Source organism: Columba livia, chromosome 2 (assembly GCF_036013475.1).
Source record: "Columba livia isolate bColLiv1 breed racing homer chromosome 2, bColLiv1.pat.W.v2, whole genome shotgun sequence".
Lineage (NCBI taxonomy): Eukaryota > Metazoa > Chordata > Aves > Columbiformes > Columbidae > Columba > Columba livia.
The window spans coordinates 43,147,295-43,167,895 of NC_088603.1; the positions used below are offsets into that span (position 1 = coordinate 43,147,295).

At 38.4% G+C, this 20,601-nt stretch overlaps 1 protein-coding gene across 4 annotated transcripts in view; it reads left to right on the forward strand.

Annotated features, from left to right (window-relative positions):
* Positions 1-20,601, forward strand: part of RBMS3 (RNA binding motif single stranded interacting protein 3) — a 710,128-nt gene that overhangs the window by 195,546 nt on the left and 493,981 nt on the right. For all 4 annotated transcript variants that reach the window (XM_065055125.1, XM_065055127.1, XM_065055126.1 and 1 more), the window contains one exon: positions 20,071-20,244. In XM_065055125.1, the coding sequence (XP_064911197.1) occupies positions 20,071-20,244 (174 nt within the window). The remainder of the gene's footprint in view (positions 1-20,070; positions 20,245-20,601) is intronic.

A 20,601-nucleotide genomic window follows, 5' to 3' on the forward strand; every position in this document is an offset into this window, starting at 1 on the left:
ATCTCTTTTCGGCTTTCTGTGATGTGGTGAGTAGGACTGAAATGCTCCAGGTCTGACTGCGGACACCAGCCACAATGGTGTGACTTTACAATGGCTATGGTGTTAAGCAAAGGCTGAATGGGGCCTTTACTTTGTAGTGTCTGCTTTTATTAGGATTTTTCTATAAAAGGCTCTAATGGGATTTACTTTGCTCCCATTGAATCAAAGTGTTACTGACATTAGTGAGAGCAAGTTCAGGCCCTAGTCAGCTTTTCACTGTTGTCGTAAAAGCATTTGTTGGTTTCTTTTAGTGGAGTGGAGCTAATTCATTTTTGGTTTTGGTGTGCCTTTTCTTCATCTGCTTTTGTGTGTATCTTCTGTTTTGTGGTAAAATTATAAAAAAAAAAAAAAAAAATCTTATTTTAAAAACTGACCCTTTTTCAGCATGCCCATCACTCACTAGTATAGATGGGAAATGGAGTTGTATGGCAGTGTCCGGATCTTGGACACATTGAAAGACCGTGGAAAGAATTAAAGATTGCACTGGGCCTGAGGAGTCTTTTCTTGGAAAGAGGACTGAACTGCTGTCTAGCTATCAGTAAGATTGAATGCCCATTAAAAATTCTCCAAGCCCCATGGGACTGTTAGTTTAGGAGGTACAGTCATGGATAGGCAGTAAAAGATCTTGCTGGGCAAACAGCAGTAGTTAAAAGCAGATAGATTGTCTACATGCTTGAAGTAGAAGAATGGAGAGTAAGTCTGCCACTCACAGGGCCTTGTAAGAAGTCTTGTATCAAATTTTGACCACTATACACATGAATCTAATGTCAAGAGTTATGATTGAATTGTCTAATACAAAAAAAGTGGGGAAAAATCAAGAATGTAAAGAACATCTATTCCTTTCAAATGTGAAAAAGAGAAGGACAGTATAGATGACTGACAACATGACAGAATAAACCTGCAAAGGAGGTATAGAACATTTCACTGAGACATGAAAAACTATGAATGCCATGCTGAAGTATTGAGCCATTCCTCTTTCTAATTCTGCCAGTAATCAAAGAACACGCAGATCTGATTTCTGATAAAATATAAAGGCATTCCATAAAAATAAAGTAATACTTTATGCAGAAAATAGTGCACCTGCAATACCTCTACAGAAAAATACTAGCCGTGGCGGCCACATTGTGTTTATTATGGCCAGTATCTTCTGCTTCTACAAGGATTTAAATATAAAAATAATTCATTCTTAGTTGTCAAGATATAAATACATCTGAAAAAGAAACCTCTGCTCATGAATAACATTGCCCACCTTTCCAGGTGTGTAATACTGATTATTTTCCAATTTCTCTAATAGATTACCTCTAAACTGGTGAACATGACACCAGATTATAAAACAATGGCAAACATTTACCATAATAGCCTGAAAAAATATATTTCCTGTTGCTGAATGTGTTCTGAAATTGCTGGAAGATATGCTCTTTGGCTGTTAAGTGGAGTTAAAATACACCATTCTAAGACAGTAAAGAACTGAAGACACAAGGACAGCAAGCAGTTTCAAGTAAGGAGACATTGTCATAACCTGTGAATTCTGGTTAATTTTATGAAATTACTGTATCATTCAAGGTTTCAAATCCAGAGGTTTGTCCTTCCTCAGCTTGGACAGGAGAGAGAAACAGAGAGGCATGCTTGTGTTGGACATGATTGCGTATGCAGGACCTGATCCAGGAGGAAGGAAGCTGGCTACAAAGCACAGGTTATGCATGATTTGTTAGAGAAGTCAAAGGAAGGGCAAAAAGGACTTTTTAGGAAGGTCTGACCTAAGCGTAGACAACACTTGAGACTGTTTAGAAAATGAAAAAAAAAATTCTTGGCTGGCTGGAGAGCCCCTTCTCAAGTTTGTGAGCCTGCCTGCCGGCTGCCAAGGACATGAACTGTGAACAGGATAACTCAGTCTTTGGGCAGATGTCCTCATGCTATTGGAAGACGAGCAGAAGAGAAGGTGGTCTACTGGAAGGTGGTAATGACTGGGTAATGTAGAGGCAGTGAGGTGCTACTTCAGTAATGAAATATGGAGCTGCTGGGCTGAAAGGCAGCTGAGGAAACCAAGGAAGGAAACTGGAGCCTCTTCTCCCAAGGGTATCATGGGTGCCTGCATGGAAAGCCCCTAGGGTTGGGGTCGGCTCAGCTCAAGTACAAGAATCCCCTTCACTCCTCCAAGTTTCTCCTCCAAAACCCTAAATGTAGTGATCTAATGGAGGAACCTGAAAAAGAGCAGAGGAATCTGAGGGGGGATGAAGATGCCCTTCCCCCACCTGCCCTCCCCCTTCATATGCCAAGGGGAGTGTAGAGAATTTCTTCTGAAAAGTGGTATTGTAAGCTGTACAGAGGAAGGAATTGAGTGTCTCCTCGCATGAAATCTAATTGCATAGTAAATACTTCTTCCTTCTCCTTTCACTTGTCCCCTTTCTGTTATTTTCTCTTCCTATTCCTGATTTTCATTCCTTCATAGTCTCTCACTTCTCTTCCATTTTGATTTCATCTGTCATTTCATTGTCCTGTCTTCTTTTGCTCTGATTTTGGAAATATATGTAAATCATTTTGCTAAACATGCTGGTGTTCTAATCTCTCTGCCTTTCTTCTCTAAATAACCATAGTCTGAACCCTGTGTTCCACTACCTGGCCCATGTACCACACATAGCCATGCAGAGGTGACTCTCCACACCCCCAGAAGTGATGAACACAGAAGTCTCAGGGTTTAAAGAAAAAAGCCATAGGTGCATATATTCATCTCCTTCCCACAGCAGGCAACCGAAGAAACATTAACACAAATAAGATTGTGTCCTGTCAAACCCTGAGATATGGTCTCAGCTACTTCTTGATGAGGCAGGAATGTATGCAACATACTGATCTTCCTTATCCCTCAGAAAAAATCCCTGCATTTTTACAGTGACTTGTCTGAAAGATCTGTTTTTGCAGGATGCGAACAAAGTATCCCAGATTTCAATCTGCAGGCAGATGGACCTTTAAACAAAACTCCCTGCACAGCAGGGACATCTGTTATAGTTTGTGATCCACAAACTTTAAGGATACTCAAAATTCAGCAATGGGGCTCAATCCTTAGCTAGCCCCAGCAGGAGAAGTAAAAGGCAAAGTCTGTGTGCTGTGAGACTTACTAAGAACTGAAATAATTCCTTCAGCAAACTGGAACTGTGTGAAATTAACCTTATGTTCACCAGCACATGGCTTGGACATCTTTTCTTATACTTCTTTATCCTAGAAGACCTGAATAAGGAGATGGGTACAGTAACAAGCAGCTTGGTGGAGCCAGTAGAGGGGTACTATACATCAAGGTGATTTTTTTAAAAACAAATCATTCCTGAAACTGTGCCAATGGTAATTTGACATTGACCTCATGAAAGCAGGAACCAGCCCAGTTGTTTGCATTTACGTTTCATACCGTTGTCATCTTCTGTTGGGAGTTAAAGGGTACCAAATAATTTTTGTCACTACAGTCCAGTAGAACTTGTTTCTGCCCTACTTTAAAACAGGCTCATTAGCTGGTACTTTACACATATTTAGGACAAACATAATTTTCTATTAACTACCAGGAACTTGTTTATTCAATACATCTTTTCTTTATAAGTTTCCAAGGTTTTCTGGAAATATTAGATGACACTTTACATTGCAGTGGTCACTTCTGATGGTGATGCTAGCATTTGTGCAGACCTTACATTGATGTTTTAAAATGTTAATTATTAGTTTGGATTTTTTTCCATGAATGTTTAGTACTGACATGGGATAAGGGTCATTTAAGACAGGACTGAGGTACTTTGCCTTATTTGTCACTCATTAAATGCGTATGCTTTATTTTCATTAACTTAATTCTTTCAGCAAATACTACTTCATCTGTATTCCTTGAAAACATTAAGCGGGGGATTCAAGGAGCTTTGGTTAGATGCTCACAATGTGTTTTGCTTGAACAGATAGGACAAACATAAAATTCGTAGGACTGTGTTGCTGGCACACCACATGCTATATTTTTTAAAAATATTCTATCTTTAGCCTCCCTGTTCCTGATACTTTTAGACATGAATTAGTATTATGTTTATAGAAGTTCTGAACTAATGTCTGTGAATATTTTCCCAAAAAATCCAGAAGGTGCAAACTTAAAGGCAAGCACAGCCAAAGCAATTTCTATTTCTTCTTTTGGCAAATATTTAGGAGAAATATTTAGATATGTTAAGTTCTGCTCGACAAGTTTCCCTTAATATCCCAGACTCTGCTATCCCTAATTGCTAGTGTCATAGCTTTTTCACAGTAGTGCTCATGCCAGCGAAGGTTTGGAAAAGCTGTCTGTAATTTAAAACTTTATTTTGAAATTCATTTCACAGGGTATACCTGGCAAGAAGTCAAAGTGCTTTATTGTGTGGTCTTTCCACTCTGCACTGCACAACATGGCTATAGCTCTTCTCGCTCTCCTTTCAGTGGTTGGTGTCCCCCCTCAGATCTGTCTCCACATGATCTGACCTTTTTCATTCTGGGGTAGAAATGTGGAACTACAATGTGAATATTAATTTAGCAACTGAACTGTGTTCTCCAGCTACAACCTTCTCTCTCAGATACAACAGGCGAAAAGAAGCAATTTAGCATCTGCGCAGGCCAGACCAATGCTTAATCACACCCCTTCGCGAAAGTAAGAATTAGATCTACTTAGCTCCTGTTTCTTCCTAGTTCAGGGTAACATTAAAAGGTAGAAACTTGTGTATTGTTGATAACGCACCCAGAGTGAATTGGACATTTAATGACCTTTAGGGAACATTCAGTAGAAGAAACTTACTGATTTTCACCGTGCCCTATAGTGGTTTTTAACTGTTGAATAGTTAATGTTAGGTGGAGTTTCCCATGATTATATAGCTCTCAATGTTACTTAATGTTATTTGTAGATATCGTTAAGCAAGAATAGAGTTTCTCTCTTTGCATAATCTTTGCATAACAAAGTCTGTCTGGAAGTGTTCCCAGCTCTTTTTTTGCCATTTTCAAAATTTCACCCAGGGTTCATCATCTGTGGATTTTTTTCAGCTTATCCCCTTTTTCCTCACTGATACTTGAAAAACTGGTGACAAACACGTGTTGCTCTTTGTAGACTTTAAATTGTACTAGGAAGAAGGAAAACCCTAGATTGTGCATTGATCAGGAAAGCTGTCAATTATTAAGTGGAAGGAGGGCTACCCCAGGGTGTTTCTGAGGTCTTTTTCTAAGGAGATACTGATGCTAATACAGTGTGCTTACAAGAACCTGTTTGAGAGTAAGTAGCAGCATGTCTGGGTTTTGTAGTGACAATGAAGCATGTAACAGTGCGTTGCAGAAGGCTTTTTCTTTGCAACACTTTTTACTCCACTGCTGCTGCTACTAAGGTTCCCTAAGGTTCAATTCACTTATTATTATTAAATTAAAATGCAAAATGAACCTTAGGGAAACTACTCTGCAACCTATACATTCAAACTTTAGTAGTAAAAAAAAGGTCCACAATCTGTCTTCTCAAGAATGTTATAAATTTATGGTTGTCTATCTCAGTATAACTCAGGCAATCCTGAAGTGTAAAAAACCTAACCAACCAACCAAACAACCCCAAACAAACAAACAAAAACCCCAACAACGCCACCTCAGTTTATATCAGCTCTTAAAGTCAGTGGAGAAGTCCTTATTGAAGGCAATTAATAAAAACTGATTCCTTCGCATCAGGCATTTGGTACTGAAGCTTTGTTGGCCATTATAAACCTTAAACTCTTTTAGTACACAATCTTATCTTGCACTTTAAATCGTTGTCTGTTTCCTGTGAGACAGATTATAAGGGTACAAATTTTCAGGTGGAAATTCTTTATATATTGACCTAACTTTAAATTGTTAACAAAATCTAAAAAGCTTCAGAAGAAGTGTGTGCAAAGAACTGAAGGGAGGAATGGAAGAGATGTGTATGCTGAAATACATACTCAAGATTTTAAGGAATAGCCTGAAACTGGTCATAAGTTCAAATCTAGATGCAAGTTGCCAACTTACACCTACTTTTTCTGCAAATTCTTGAAATTTTAAAGGCAAATGTAAGTGTTCAGGTACAAATTACACAGCCTTTTATTTTCTGTTCGGTCATTCTTTTTAATGGAAAAATGTGGATTTTTTTTAAAAGATACAATGGATGACTCATATTTTGAGCAGTTTAGCCCTAATAGAAAGTAAGTAGAGGTAAGAAGAATACTTGTCTAGGAGATTACTGAAGCAAAAAGCAAGACAGTGAAATATCTCAGTTGTTTGTTCCTGTTGGTGAGTCCTCTGTCTCTAGACATCAGCTGCACCAATATTTCCTCCAGGAAGTAGGAGACATGATGAATGTGTGTGTTTTTTCCAAAAATGAGATTATTAAAAGAAAAGGGTCAATAGGGCTCCTCACAGTTTCCAACCCTGATACGCACAGAGGCCAAGCACTTACAGACACTATTGACTTCGCTCAAGTTCAGAAATTTTGCTTGATGGCTGTATTGATTGATTGATTGATTTTTAAGTAAGAAAATACACAAGGGGGAGAAATGAATAATCTGATGGTATGTTGTAGCGATTAGCATACTGGAATTCTCCTGTAAAGATCAAAAAGGGCCATATGCACCCTCTGGTTTTGATCCCTGGATCACAGTGATCGATGCAGCAAGGCCGTATCAGGCCCTTAAACATCTCTTGTTCCATGAACCATTGCTAAATGCCTCAGAACAAGGTGCAAGATATCCGGTAGATAATAAGAGTGGAATATGCTGCCCAGAGAGTATTAATCTTCCTAGCCTTCTTTTATAGCCTGCATCATGGAGATTTATATCCTTTTAAAACAAACAACAAAATCCCCACTTTCCTATCTAAGTCTCCATCTTTTTGTTCTTGCAAAGAAATAGCATTTCTGTCTCCAGCACAAGATCAGTTCCTTTAGATATTTTAAGCCTTTCAAATGAAAGTCGGTGTATGATTCTGGTACTATAATGAATCCTCTGGGCTTCAGTAGATTTCTTCCAGTGCTAACAGTTGTGCATATGCGTAAGGATCTTGATGCACTGGGACCTTAGCATCTAGAACAAAATTGATATCCAGCACCCGAATGACATTTCCTAAAGTTATTGAATGTTTGCAGATGAATGTTTATTAGAATCCTGTCAAGCCGTATGATTCTGATGTTAAAGAACCAAATAAACAGTGTATCTGCTGCTTTATCTACCAAGTTTGCTCTCTTTTGATCAGCTCGATTTGTTTCTTGAGATCAAATGTTTACTGATAATTTGTCTTAACAAAATTGAATTCTACTGTATTTATAGCAGCTATATTCCCCTGTATTTCTTTTTAAATTTGAGGTTATAGTGTTTATTTTTGAGACTAAAATGTTCTACTTCTTAAAATTAAGTTTTAAAAATAAGAAATATTTTGTCTAAACTTATTAAATTGGTTTGCGTGAAATAATAATTTCTCTAGAGTATGTAATGAATTGAAATGGTTCTGTTTCAAATCAGATTTTTAGGGAGTGGCAAAAAATCCATGCATGTTCTATCAATTCGATTTATCTATTCATGTTAACAACTCTTATTAGGTGTGTCCAGTTAGAAAAAAACCATTTTTCGGTGTGAAAGAGGGAGCTGTAAAATGAAAAGAGAGATCTGTAAAAACAATTGATAACCTCAGATCTTGGTGTTATTAGCATCTCTTTAGTGTCCATTTAATATTTTTTATTTTTGTTAACAAGTTGACAATGACAAAATATTTACACAGTTTGACTCTTCAATTGTGCAGCAGCATCTGCAAACAGTTTGGGTATAATGACAGTCTACAGCAGATATTTCTAAAATTTAGAGGGGTTAGGTGCATAAATATATTTTGGTTTTACAATACAAGATAAAATTTTTCTTCTATATTTAAGCTGTAGAACAGCATATTTTTTTCCCCTGTGCCCTTCTTCATCCTCATTATATAAAATCTTAGCAGCAGACAGATAAAAAAATCCACTACCTTTTCCCCTGGAATCAGTGTTTCTAGATATTTCTTTTAAAATGCAAAATTTAGAAAGAATATGCAAAAAGTTGTAACAATTTCTGATTGTTATGTCTATGGATGAAAGAATGTCTTCACAACATTTTTCTCCCCCGTGTAAATATATATAAATGAGACAGAGCAAAACTCCATTATTGTGATTCAGCTCCCCGAATTTACTTTCTCCCATCTTTGCTTTTGTTATGTGCTTTAGTTTTCCTAAATCTATCTAATTCATGGTTCTGCTATTAACTTCCTTAAGAAATTAGTCTGCCAATAGATTTAAACATAATTGGAAATATCCTCTGTATTCTGCCTGTGTTCTTTATTTCACTCAATTATGCTTGTGTATGTGTATATGAATTACCGAAAGCCTCTCTCTATCTTTTGTTCTGTTTTTTCTTAATTATAGTAGCTTTTATACTCATTATATAACTGAAAATTGACAAAAAACTTGATTTGGTGACCAGGTCATTGCTGATTGATTTGGTGATTTAGGACATTGCTGTTCTATGTTAATGGACAAAAGGTGTCACACCCTCTCACAAAGGATGCAAAAGAAGTAGTAAAATCCCCATTACAGAGGCTGGGAAAGAGTTGTGGGAAGTTAGACTCATGTAAGAAGCCTATTTCAGAGCTAATGGTGATTTTTGATCTTCTAAATCATAGTTTTTAGGTGAAAGACTATCCTTTCTTTCCAGGTACAGTAGGTGAGTTTCTTTTACAACTATACCCATTAACTTCATATTAGTATCTACATAACAGTTCACTAGATACTAAAAGTTGCACTTAAATAATACTGAAGCTATGTATAGGTGATTCTTGGAGTATTTGGAACTGAATAAATAACGTATCTCTAAAAATATCTTCTAGAAATCTTCAAAGATATTCCCACCGGTCATTTTGAACTGTTTTCTTAGATAATAGGGTAACTAATATTGTAAGCTTCTGTAGAAATCTTGTAAATATTATTGGTTTTTCCTGTTTCTGCTGGAAGGTTATGATACCCACATGTGTCAGGAACTACAATGTACAACTGAATATGCTATATGGCAAATTTTCCTGAAATATATATTCTAAGCATGGAGCTGCAGAGACTATCTACTGACAAAGAAATATTAAATTCAAAATATATATTTTTTAAAGAATTTCTATGGTAACCATATTAGTTTAATTTGCTGTTAATCCTGTAGCCTTTTTTGACCAGTGTCCTTATAGAGTGGTAAGAAATTCTGTCCATCCTCAGGCTTTGGAAAGACAGTCAACAGCTCTAGAAAAGATTTGACTCGGGAAGCTGAGGTTTTAAACCAACTGGGAACAATGTGACAGAAATCTCCATCTGCATTCATTCCATATCCAGTCTTCTGAGAAGTAGGCTCAAAAACACAAAACAGAAAACACAGATAAGACAGGGTAGCATCTGTTTATCCTCAGAGCCTCCTGCTGTGGTTTCTGGTTGTCTTCTCTCTTGTCCTCAGTCTCTGTTCCTCATCTCTCATCTAGTTCTTGCAGCCTGGACACAACTGCTGTACTTACATTTTAAAATCTAGATTTTAACATCTTAACAAACATTTGGGGATAGGAAAGTGGGCTCTGGTTACAGCAGGGAGAAACACAAAATCAGAGCTTTTCTTTATTTTTTTTCGCTTCCTTTTGCCTGTCAAGTTTATGATGTTGAACTTCAACAGGAAGGATCTGAATCCTCTTCATGCCATTGGGCACTGGGGCAGAAAAATCCCGTAGGCTGAGCCGCATGGAGTTTTTCCCCTAGCTGTCAGTGTTTCCCAAGCGAAGAAGTGCAGCTCCACATGCCAGGAGGCTCTGAGGAGCCTCTCTGGATTTCCTCTCTCAAGGGTTGATGACTTGTCTTATTTGAGCACCCTCCAACAGGATTCAAAAGATCTCTGCTTTGCTTTTGGAGCCCCTCATTGTGTAATGTGTTTGGGTTATTTTTTCTCAGCAGTGTAATTTCATGAAAGCTGAAGCTATTTGCAGACCTGTGTGATCTTTCTTTCCTTACTGCAGTAACCTTGCTAAAATCTAAGTTATTGGAATTTTGTTGTTGCTGTTGTTTTGGTTTGTTTACCAGTTCATATAGTATAAGATGCCAACATGAAACACTTGTGGCAGGTTGGAAATGCAAGTCAGCCCATAAAACTCTTGTTCGTTAGCTGCTAGGAATAAAAGGAGTGGTTTATATTGTGAAGGAATGGTACTATGGGGGGAAGGTGGCTTATTTGCATTCACATTGATACTTGCAAGTAAAAGTGTTTTTATATATTTAGAAACATTTGAGTGATATTATCTAGAGAGAAGTTTTCTTTTATGATCTGGCCACATGATAGCGCTTTATGTGCAACAGGCGATTATGCAGGAGACAACTGTATTTAACTCAAAGAGTAGTTTCTACACAGCTTTGTCAGGGATCTGTTAGCTTGTACTCATGGCTTACTTTAAGGACATGAGTAGTCCCATTATTTTAAATGCTGCGCTGACCCAGGCCAGAGAAGCTTCGTATGGTCAAACCTTCAGCCTCTTGCTACTTTATTCCTTCATTTAAGTTATTCACAAAGTTTTTCATTGACTTAATAGTATTTTTGTTTGTTGATGCCCATGTCTCCTTTCCACCAGTTTAAACTACAGAATTGTCAGTAATCTGCAGAAGTATTTGGATTTTAATAGCCTTTCATTGCTTTTGATTTTCCCCAGGGGAATAAACCCAAAAGAAAGAAAAATCCCATAAGCTCTTGTGCCTTAACACACTGTCTCTTAGTTATTTCTGTTGTCTTTTATACTGGGAATTTTAATGTTATTTTTCACTGATATTTTCTTTTTTCTTTTTTTTTTTTTTTTTTTCTTTAAGAAATCTGTAACCTTGTGTTGATGTAGCCTGGAAAACCAGTCTTTGCTACACTGAAATCAAGGAGCTTATAGTCAACATCCCAGTTATAATTTGCTCATCCCTTTTAATAAATGAATGATCTCTCTTCTCCAGCATGAGAGCCCAAAGCTTAAAGGAGGAAAAAACAGCTTGTCTAGGTAACCACGTAGCTCTGTATGCATGTTCCTCTGTTCTGTATTTGATACTCAACAGATATCTGGGGCAGTTGAAATTGATTTTGAGTACCCTGAGAGCTGGTCTTGGATATGTCTTGCTTCTTATTTTCTTCTTCTCTTTGTAGATCATTCTGCTTTCTCTTTTATTTTTCATATGTCCTACTGAAGTCACAGAATGGTTAGACTGACTATTACATTTCTAATAGATTAGTTGAGTACTGGGAAAGCCAGAGGATATTAGCCTTTTCACATTCAAATGTGTCATATACAATATATGTGGTTCTATGAATATTTAATTTGAGTGAGAGGCCTGTCTGACTATGATTTCACAGACTAAGAAAGTGCTTTTCATTTCTGGATTTTCTGGACATCTAGTTTGCTTTCTTGCTTTTTAAAAATGTTCCATGAACATTATCAGAGAAATTGAAACCTTTAGCAAATCCTGATCCCAGGAACAAAATTCATATTGAGAATTTATTTTCATTTTAAAAGATAGTTTTATCTGTTCAATTTACCTGAGGTTTGCTTCCTCCTTCTGTGTTTCCTTGGTTGGATCTTTAGGGGCTGTGTTGTCTGTAATGTTCCTCAAGCTATCAAACATGTTGGCACTTAACAGATAATGAGAGTTCAGGCGTGATATTGAAAATAAGTAAGCTATAATTTTCCCTATATTACTTAATTCCAGAAGAAATGGTGTTGAGCTTCAGATTGTTATGCTGAAAATTATAACTCCATGGTCCGAGAAAGCAAGCTGGTTTATTGTCAAGGGAGCAGGAGCCTGTTCCCCAATCAGCAGTAAAACGATTTATGGGAGGAGTATTTGTTTCTCCAGCAGAAAATAAAAACTGTTTGCAGGGTATTGTAGCTAATGACAGGATGGATAAATCATGCACCTGCAGAACTCCTGGTATACAATAGATATAACATTGTGGCAAAGAAATCATAGCTTTGATAAATGTCCTAATCCCACAGTGAGGTTTACAAAAGCGTGCAGACCCATCCACAGGAGTTAGCTGGGGAGCCGTACATTGGGTACCTTTGCAGGATTTATAGAATTCTTCCCAGTGACCAAATACATTTTGTAACTGCGTTGCATTCAGTAAAGTAAGCATTTTGTGGATGTGAAGACTTGTAATATACATGTGATGCTGGAGTTAATGCTTTGCCTAATGCAGCTGAGGAAAAAAATCTGACTTTTTCTCACTTGGGAGAATTGTAGAAGTGATGTTGTGCCACAGATATTTTTTGGTTGTTCATAAGCATCCCTCTTCTCCAGTACGTGAGTCTGGATTGCACTCACTGGTTAATGTTGCAGACTTGTTTAAATTGTCAGCCAGCTGTTACTCTTGGGATTATCTAAAAAAAGTTGTATATTGCAGATCTAGTGTGAGGAAAATCATTTTGTATCCAAGACAGTGGTTGATTTATTGTTCAGGGAGTGATTCAATATACATGTAGTAAACAGATACATCAGAAAAAATATTAAGATACTGCAGAACACAGTGAAACATACCTCTGGGTACTGTAAAAAGGAACAAATTCAGGTGTTAATGAAATAAATATTTTTCTCCCCAAACTGTCAAAAAATAATGAGTTTCACAAAATATAGTTGTCTGTATAAAGTCCCAATTTAGCAGATAAGTAAATGCTAAAATCAGTCATTAATCAGTAAAGCTCCTGAACTCGTGTTTCAGTCAGTGGTACATAGGCTCACATAAAAACCATAATATGAAGGTAAAAGTGGTTTGTTGACTTACAGCAAAAGTAATACAGGAGCCATCTGTACCTGGGAATGCAATACTAGGAAATGCACTTACCATAGTTTTTGGGTTTGTTTGTGGTTTTTTGTTTGGTGGTTGTTGTTGCTTTTTCAATTTTTGCCTAGAGAACCATCAGGTAACAGCAACTTCTGATTACACCCAGGTCTTCCACACAGGTGTCTAAGAGGCTTTAAATTGAACTGTCACTGGCCTGTCTCTTGTTACTGATTCTTTGCCCCTTGGCACTGATGTGGATGATAAGATGGCAGAAAACCAGGCTCTTTCTTTGTGGCCTCTTCCTCAAAACCTGACGGCCGTCATTTTTGCAGTTACTCTCTGTAACTACAAGAGCAATGTTTCATACTTTGCCCAGGAAAAAAATGCTCTTAGGATTCAAGTAACAGTTAAAAGTACAACATGAATTACTGTGTTGAGTCACTGGAAATGACAGGAGTTCTAACCAGAAGAGTGTGAAAACCATATATATTTTGTTTTCAAGGCATAACTCTGAGGAAAAATAACAATGAGTGGCAGACTTTTTTTTTTTTTCTAGAATACATTCCTCAAGAGTTACTTAATTTGGGATCTATCCTAAAAAGTTTCTCAACTTAGCGTTCTGATTGGGTCCCAGCTTTAAGTAATTCAGCTGTGCTGGTTGTGTCGTGCAGGGCTGAGTCCCCTTTGCCCTGTTTGAGCACAGCCAGCCCAAGGAGAACATTCTTCTCCCACCTACCGGCAGGAGGCAGATGGGCTGCACATCCTGGGTTTTGGCCTGATGTGGGCTAATGCTCAGTGCTCTTGGATCCTCTGGATGAGCTATAGCCTTCCATGTATGCTGAGATATGAAATATAGCCTCATCATTTCTCTGCGGTTTCACTGGAATGCCATTTCTCTCAGTTGACCCTGTTTTTCCAGGTATAGGGTATTGAGTTTCAATCCTATGCCTGGAAAAACAATGTTTCTCTTAAATTCGATCATGTCTCTGATTTTTTTTTTTTTTCTTTTCATAAACGTTGTGAGACAAACCTGATAAACTCAAAATCTGCAGTGGCCAAGTATTAAGAGCTCATTTCTTACTGGAACAGACGGAATCTGGTCCTAGGCTGTAAAAGATTTGCAAGCTATAGTGAAAGATTATGTTGAGAAAAGTAGCAGCGCAAAATTCATCTTTCCTGCTATTAAAAAAAAATCTGCAATATCTTCCATGTTTAGTTTTCAAAACAACCCCAAAATACCCCTCCCTCTTCAATTTTACAATTACCACAATCTTTAAGGTCTCTCAGGTGGATTTTGTGATGAACTAACTTCAGATTTGGGTTGCCAGTTTCATATTTTCTCTGAGCAAGAAAACAAATACATCATTTTAGCTCATGCAATAATGTTCCAGGGCAGCTATTTTCATTTCTGACTTTCCCAGGTTATAGGAAACTTTGATTTCTATGAGAACAGTAGTATTTTGTAAAGCATCCAAAGTTTTAAGAGCATAGGACTGTGCTTTGCATCATGGTGTGATCCAAGTACAGGCATACAGAGTTCCTGCAAACCATATCTTCAGAATGGCAGTTTCTGTACTTGGCCTTTCCCAACTCTCACAATAATTTTGGCATCCAAAATAAGGGATATCAAATCCCTTGGAGGGAGAGGGGGAAAAGGGTGGACACCCTTTCAAAAACAATTCCTTTCAGAAATAAAACCCCAGATAGAGCCGAAGACAGAACCATTCTGTAATCAAAATCCAAGGGACTGGAGGTAGCTCAAATTGTGTGGGCTAAGAAAATGACATCATAGCTCTGGGAAGTTGTTTTTAAAAGATGAGGTAGTGGGAGGTTGAATTCAGATGTTATTTACACCTCTTTAATCCCACTTGTCGTTTTAAAGTCAGTTCAGGTAGAGGGGTGAGGTAGAGCAGAATATCGAGCCTCTCCTTTTGAATGACAAAGCCAATAATAATCACAACATTTTGGAATAGCTGGCAGAAGAGTGTCTGATAGAGGTAGTCAGTCTTGCATTTGACATGATGCAGAATTTCAGAATTAGCACATGTTTTTCCTGTTAGTTTACTTCATGATGACTCTATTGCAAAATGTGGAGAGTCACTGGTGTGATGACATAAGACTATGTCAAAACTATTTATGTTGCTTAATGTTCTAGTCAAAGGGTTTCCTGTATTCACATCAAATCAGGAGTGTCTGCTTGTTCTTACATCTAGTATAAAATGCTTTAAAAGTTGGAAAAGTTGCACCAGTCATAAATTTTGCCACTGTTTTGCATTTGCACAGTGCTTTGAAGATAAAAAGTGCTCCATAAATACTATGTTCTACTTTTTTCCACTGTTAGACTTCACATATCACCTATTAAAAGAATTAAGAACTGAAAGGATTTAAGCTCAAGAAATAGTAATAATAATAATAATAATAATAATAATAATAATAATAATACTTTGCACTTCAGTCATTCTTCTGTCCAAAAGTGTTCAAAACTTTTACAAACATGAGGAAAAGGTTAGCCTAGAAGTTTTAAAATAAGATTGTCCATACTTGTATGTCAGAGAAATCAAGGCACAGGAAAAAGAGGGTAATATTTTAAAATTTGCTTAGACATTTGCATATTACTGATCTCAAATTTAGATTGCATCAGAATACTGGTGAGATTTATTCAAGGAAAAGAAAATTCTCCCCTAGTTTTGTAATATTTCTTAATTCTGGCAGAACATAGCAAGGAGGGCAACAATTCTTTTTTGTTGTAGTCTGATAACTTTCTGCAGAAGTTTTCTTAGAAAACCAATCAGGTTGTCTCAGGAGTGGCAGTGGTGGTCTACCATCGACAGCCTAAGATAAAAATAAGAGGATTATGGGGATAGGTGTTACCTTTTCTTGGAGTAACCCATAGACTTAGGGGGAAATAGAGGCACTTTGCAATCCTGAATAAAAGCTTGTGTACCACAAGACCTACCAGTTTTTGGTGAGTTGACCTCTTGCTGGCTGCCAGACACCCCACCCAGCCACTCTTTCACTCTCCCTCTTCAACAAAACAGGGTAGAAAATAAGATGGGAATGCTCGTGGATCAAGATAAAGACAGGGAGATCACTTAGCAATTACTGTCACAGGCAAAACCAGACTTAACTTGGGAGAAAAGAACTTATTGCCAGTGAAAAGAAGTTTGGATAGTGAGAAGCAAGGATGAATTAAGACAGCAACTCCCCCTTTACCACCTTTTCCCAGGCTCAACTCTACTTCTCTGTTCCTGACCCTGTGCCCGCTCCCCAGCCCTAGTGGCACAGGGAAATGGGGAATAACAGCTCCTCTCTTCTGCTTCTCACCCTTTCCCCCTGTTCCAGCATGGGCCAGAGTTCCTTCAGGACATATCCACCTCCTTCAGCATGGGATCCTCCACAGACCTTGTCCTGGAGTACCTGCTCCAGGCAGGCTCTCTAGGGGCTGCAGGGGAACCTCATCACCCTCCTGTTCTCCTCTGGGTGCTCGCTGGGATGTTTCTGACTTTTTCCCTCACCCCCAGGCAGTGTTTTGCCCTTTCTTAAATACATTTTCCCAGAGCACCACTGTCTCGGCTGAGGGGCTCAGCTGTGCCCTGCGATGGGTTGGTTGGAGTTGGTTAGAACTGTGTCTGGCGTGGGGTAGCCCTGGCCTTTCCTCACAGAGGCCACCCTGCACCCCATGCTGCCAGCACCTGGGCACCTGTACCCACTGCACCCTTTTCCCCTCCCAGCTCCACCAGCTGGCCCAGTGGCTTTCCCATGGGCACCTCTGTGCTGAGCTGGCAAGACTGCAGAGATACAGTTTTGTTGTTCAGAAGACACCTTGAATTCAACACGTTGACTTTTGAGGTCCATGATCTCATGTCTTAGCTCCCCCAGCACCCGAGGTTAGTGCCGCAGGGTGACCAGGCTGTCCCAGGGCTTGGTGGCTGACAGTACAGATGTCTCTCATCTCTGGCTGACAACACAGGTAGCTTCAAGATTTCAAAGCCATTTATCCTGGGCATATTGTCATGTATTGACTTGTGGTGGTGGTGTTTTGGGGGTTTTGTTTGTTTGGTTGGTTTGTTGCTGTTTTTTTTTTTTCTAGAGGTAAGCCACAGAAAGACAAGCTTTTAGTGGGTCAGAAATAGTAGCCCCTCTACAAAGCTACTCAGAGCAGAGGGCTGTCCTCACAGGGACCTCCCAGTCACCCCAAGAGGGAGTGGGGTACATGGGGTCTTGCTTCCCACCTCTGCATCCCAAGTGACCTGCACAGGTAGGATAATGTCCTGATTTTGTTAAAAAGACCTTGACAGACACCCAGCACATCCTTGACGGTCTGAATGGCCCACCATTCTCTAATGCATCCACCATGGGATGGGAGCTGGGTGGAGGAGCAGAAAGGGGGCAAAGCGGCTCATCTTTGTGCCTGTATTTACTTCTGGGGCTGAACTGTGCTGCCAGCACATTAGTAGATACAGGAAGGTGTTTTCTGTAGCACACAAGCACAAAACAAAACTCGGTCAACAGGCAGAAGGTTGTTCAGCATCTGAGACAAGCACTTTAAAAAACAGGCTTATTTTTGCTCCTATTCTCTAATACAGGAATGGGTATTGTGCACGTCTGTATAGTGCTAACAGGACGTCTCTCCTTACCGTAGTAGAGTTCACCGCCACAGTGCAGATAATCAGTTAACAATTATCACAGCTGACAATGCATCTTCACATCCCATCAGCTACAGGTATTTTTCACTGGTCCATACAATGCAGACCCATCAGAAATAATAGGAAGGAGTGAAGCTATTGTTAGAATACAGCAGCTCAATACTCACAGAATATTCAGCCGGGGATGAACTCCTCAAGAGGAGTTAATAAGCAGCTACACTTGAATACCTGATGTTTATAAAGGGGAGAAATGTACACAGAGGAGTACATTGTGGCTGAAAACCTACTTGATCTGTCCGAAACAAAACCTAGTCTTCATCTCTCATGTAGAAGCAAGTCTGTGAGGGCCTAGAAAGAGAGATTTGTCTTTGAGGAGCGATCTGAAAGATAAGTAATATGTCAAAGGAAAAATATGCAGTTTCTGCTCCTTGGGGAAAGAAGGTAAAAGGCAAAGGAAAAAAAAAAAAAGGAAAGAAACAAAACAAAACAAACACAAAACATTAAAACTGTTTTTTGTTTTTTGTTTTTTTTTTTTTTCCTAGCTGTAGCCATAGCTTCTCCTCTTTGATTTGTCATGATTTAAATTCATATAAAAAGATTTATTTCAAATAAAGCTCTTTAACTGTAGGGGCAGATTTTTTTTTTTTTTTCCCTTTAAGCCTTTTGTAAGAACAAAGTAACCGCTTGTCACACACGGTGACTAATGAGAGTTTAGTGTGGGTTTTAGTGTTCATTCATATGCTTTGTGTTCAGCTAGTCGTAAGTTAAATCTTTAGAAATCACACCGCAGGAATCCTTCGCTTAGGGGTGGGGGCGGGAGGCGAATCCGTCGAGATATTGAGAACTGGTGAGCGGAAACTGCTCTTTTCAGGCTTCCTAATCGGCGGCGCAGGAAATAAACACATGCAGGAAGTCATCTGGCCTTTTCTTGAACTTAAAGTTTATGCAGCAATTGATAACCGAGGCAAACTCTGTGTACTTAAACTTTTGAAATTAAATGAGATAAAGAGGGCATGTTCAGCCAATGCCAGTATGGCCTGTAGTTTCTACAAGGAGCTCATCTAAATATGGTATTAAAAATGGGAAAGATTATACAGGGTATATATTTTTGTAGCTAGAATGTGTCCCTGAAAACTCTTTTTTGTATGTCTTCTCCCTGTCCCCTTTTCCTTCCATTTCACTAATCCTCTCCCAATGAAACTGAGCTGAAGCATTGAAATGAAACTTAAAAGTCATGTTTACAAAGCTCTTTTCTCTGCTTCTGCATCAGAATCTGCTCTTTCATCCTTTTCCTGACCTCCTCATTTATCTTGCAAGTACTTCAGGGTAAGGATGGTCTTGGACTGTGTGAAATACTTTGTTCGATGGTGGCCCATATTGATATTTGGTTAATGCTACATATACCATGTATAAAAGTTGTCTCTGAAAGGAGGGAAAAATAAATGAAGCATCATTCTTGAATATAGCTTTTGAAATTGATAGCATCAACTTAATAACAGGGACATTTATAAGCATTTCTAAGAAATATTATTTGTCTTCATATTTCTCAAGTTTTCATTGTAGTATTACTAAGGTCCTCATGAATGTAATGCTTCAAAAGTAACAGTTTTGGGTTTGTATTGATTAGAGTTAGCTGGTGTAAATTTGCATGGGATATTGAAAACACTGTTGCCAATAAAAAGAAAGCAAGCAAAACTCAAATGCAGAACAGAATATGGAAGGAAGAGTACATTTGCATGTCTTTGAAGACCAATCTAAATATCTGCTAAAAATGCATCCACTTCTAATGCATTTTCTACTCGTTTTAGGAATCAGCTTTTTTCCTAATAAACTACCCCTATCAGTGCAAGCATTTGTTAGGAATATTTTTTATAAAAAGAGAACTAGAAGCAGAAAACTGCATTTAAAATAAAACAAAATGAGAGGGAGAAAGAATGGAAGTGATGAGCTACATATCCATAGTCTGGGTTACTTTCAGATGAACTTATTGAATTAAATTTTGGGGTTTTTTTGTTTCACATTTTAAGAAATTTTAAAATGTGATGAAATTTCATAGTCTATTTGGAAGGTTATATAGTTGCATTGCAGAGGTAGCTTTATAAAGGCTTGACCTTACCTAGCCACTAGATGGGATTTTAAGACTTCAAGAAATCTATCGAAACACTGGCCCCAAATTGCCATTTACTGTAAAATGGACATAGCTGATCAGGAGCTCAATAAATGCCAATGTTTAGTTCATGATACTAAATTAACATAGATGTTTCAACTATTAATCTTGTAAGATTGTTTCAGAACATCTCCTTATCTCTATTACCTACCTGTTGCCCATTTGATTTACATCCCAGCCTGAAGTCTAACAGTCATCAGTCTTTTTTGGGCATTACAGCAGTGTAACTATTTCACTGGTATCTTCGAAGGAATCAATTTTTTGCTTTTCTTAGTTCCTTACAGGAAACAGTCAAGTTTATTCCAGACCGTGTGGCAGTATGTATATGCATAATGATGATGTGTAGCTGCGTTGTTTGTATTCTACCCTAAAAGCTATTTTCACATTGCATTTCTTTCTTTTTTGATAGTCCAGCTCCACAGTGAGAACATACCAAAGCAGTAAATCGAGAGTGACCATGAGCCCTGGCTTTAGCTCCCAGTGGAATAGCAGCCAACCTGCCTGGAATACATACACCTTTCCAAGAGCAAGCTTGCACTACCAGTCCCATGCTAGCTACACCTACTGTACTGGACATCCTGCTGTAAGTAATTATAACCTTTTCTGCAGTTACCTGAATGAGCTGTATGATTCCCTGGGAGATGGAGGTGCCCAGGGGCTGACAGTTCAGCACACTTCACCAGAGCTCTTTGTGTCCCACGGCAGTCAGAACAGCTCATGTGTACTAACCGTAACTCTAGAAAATGAGTCTAAGATGTGAGCAGATATGAAAGTTTCATGGCTCAGTAGAAATACATATATTTTTGTACATTTAGCAATCCTTCTCCTTGCATGAAATTACTGTAGTGTGCCTGAGTTTCAGTGTCAGTGTCAGGGATGCGGGCTGGAAAGCAGTATTATTGATGGCTTTTTTTTTTCTGTTTCTAGTGAGTTTGTTAGA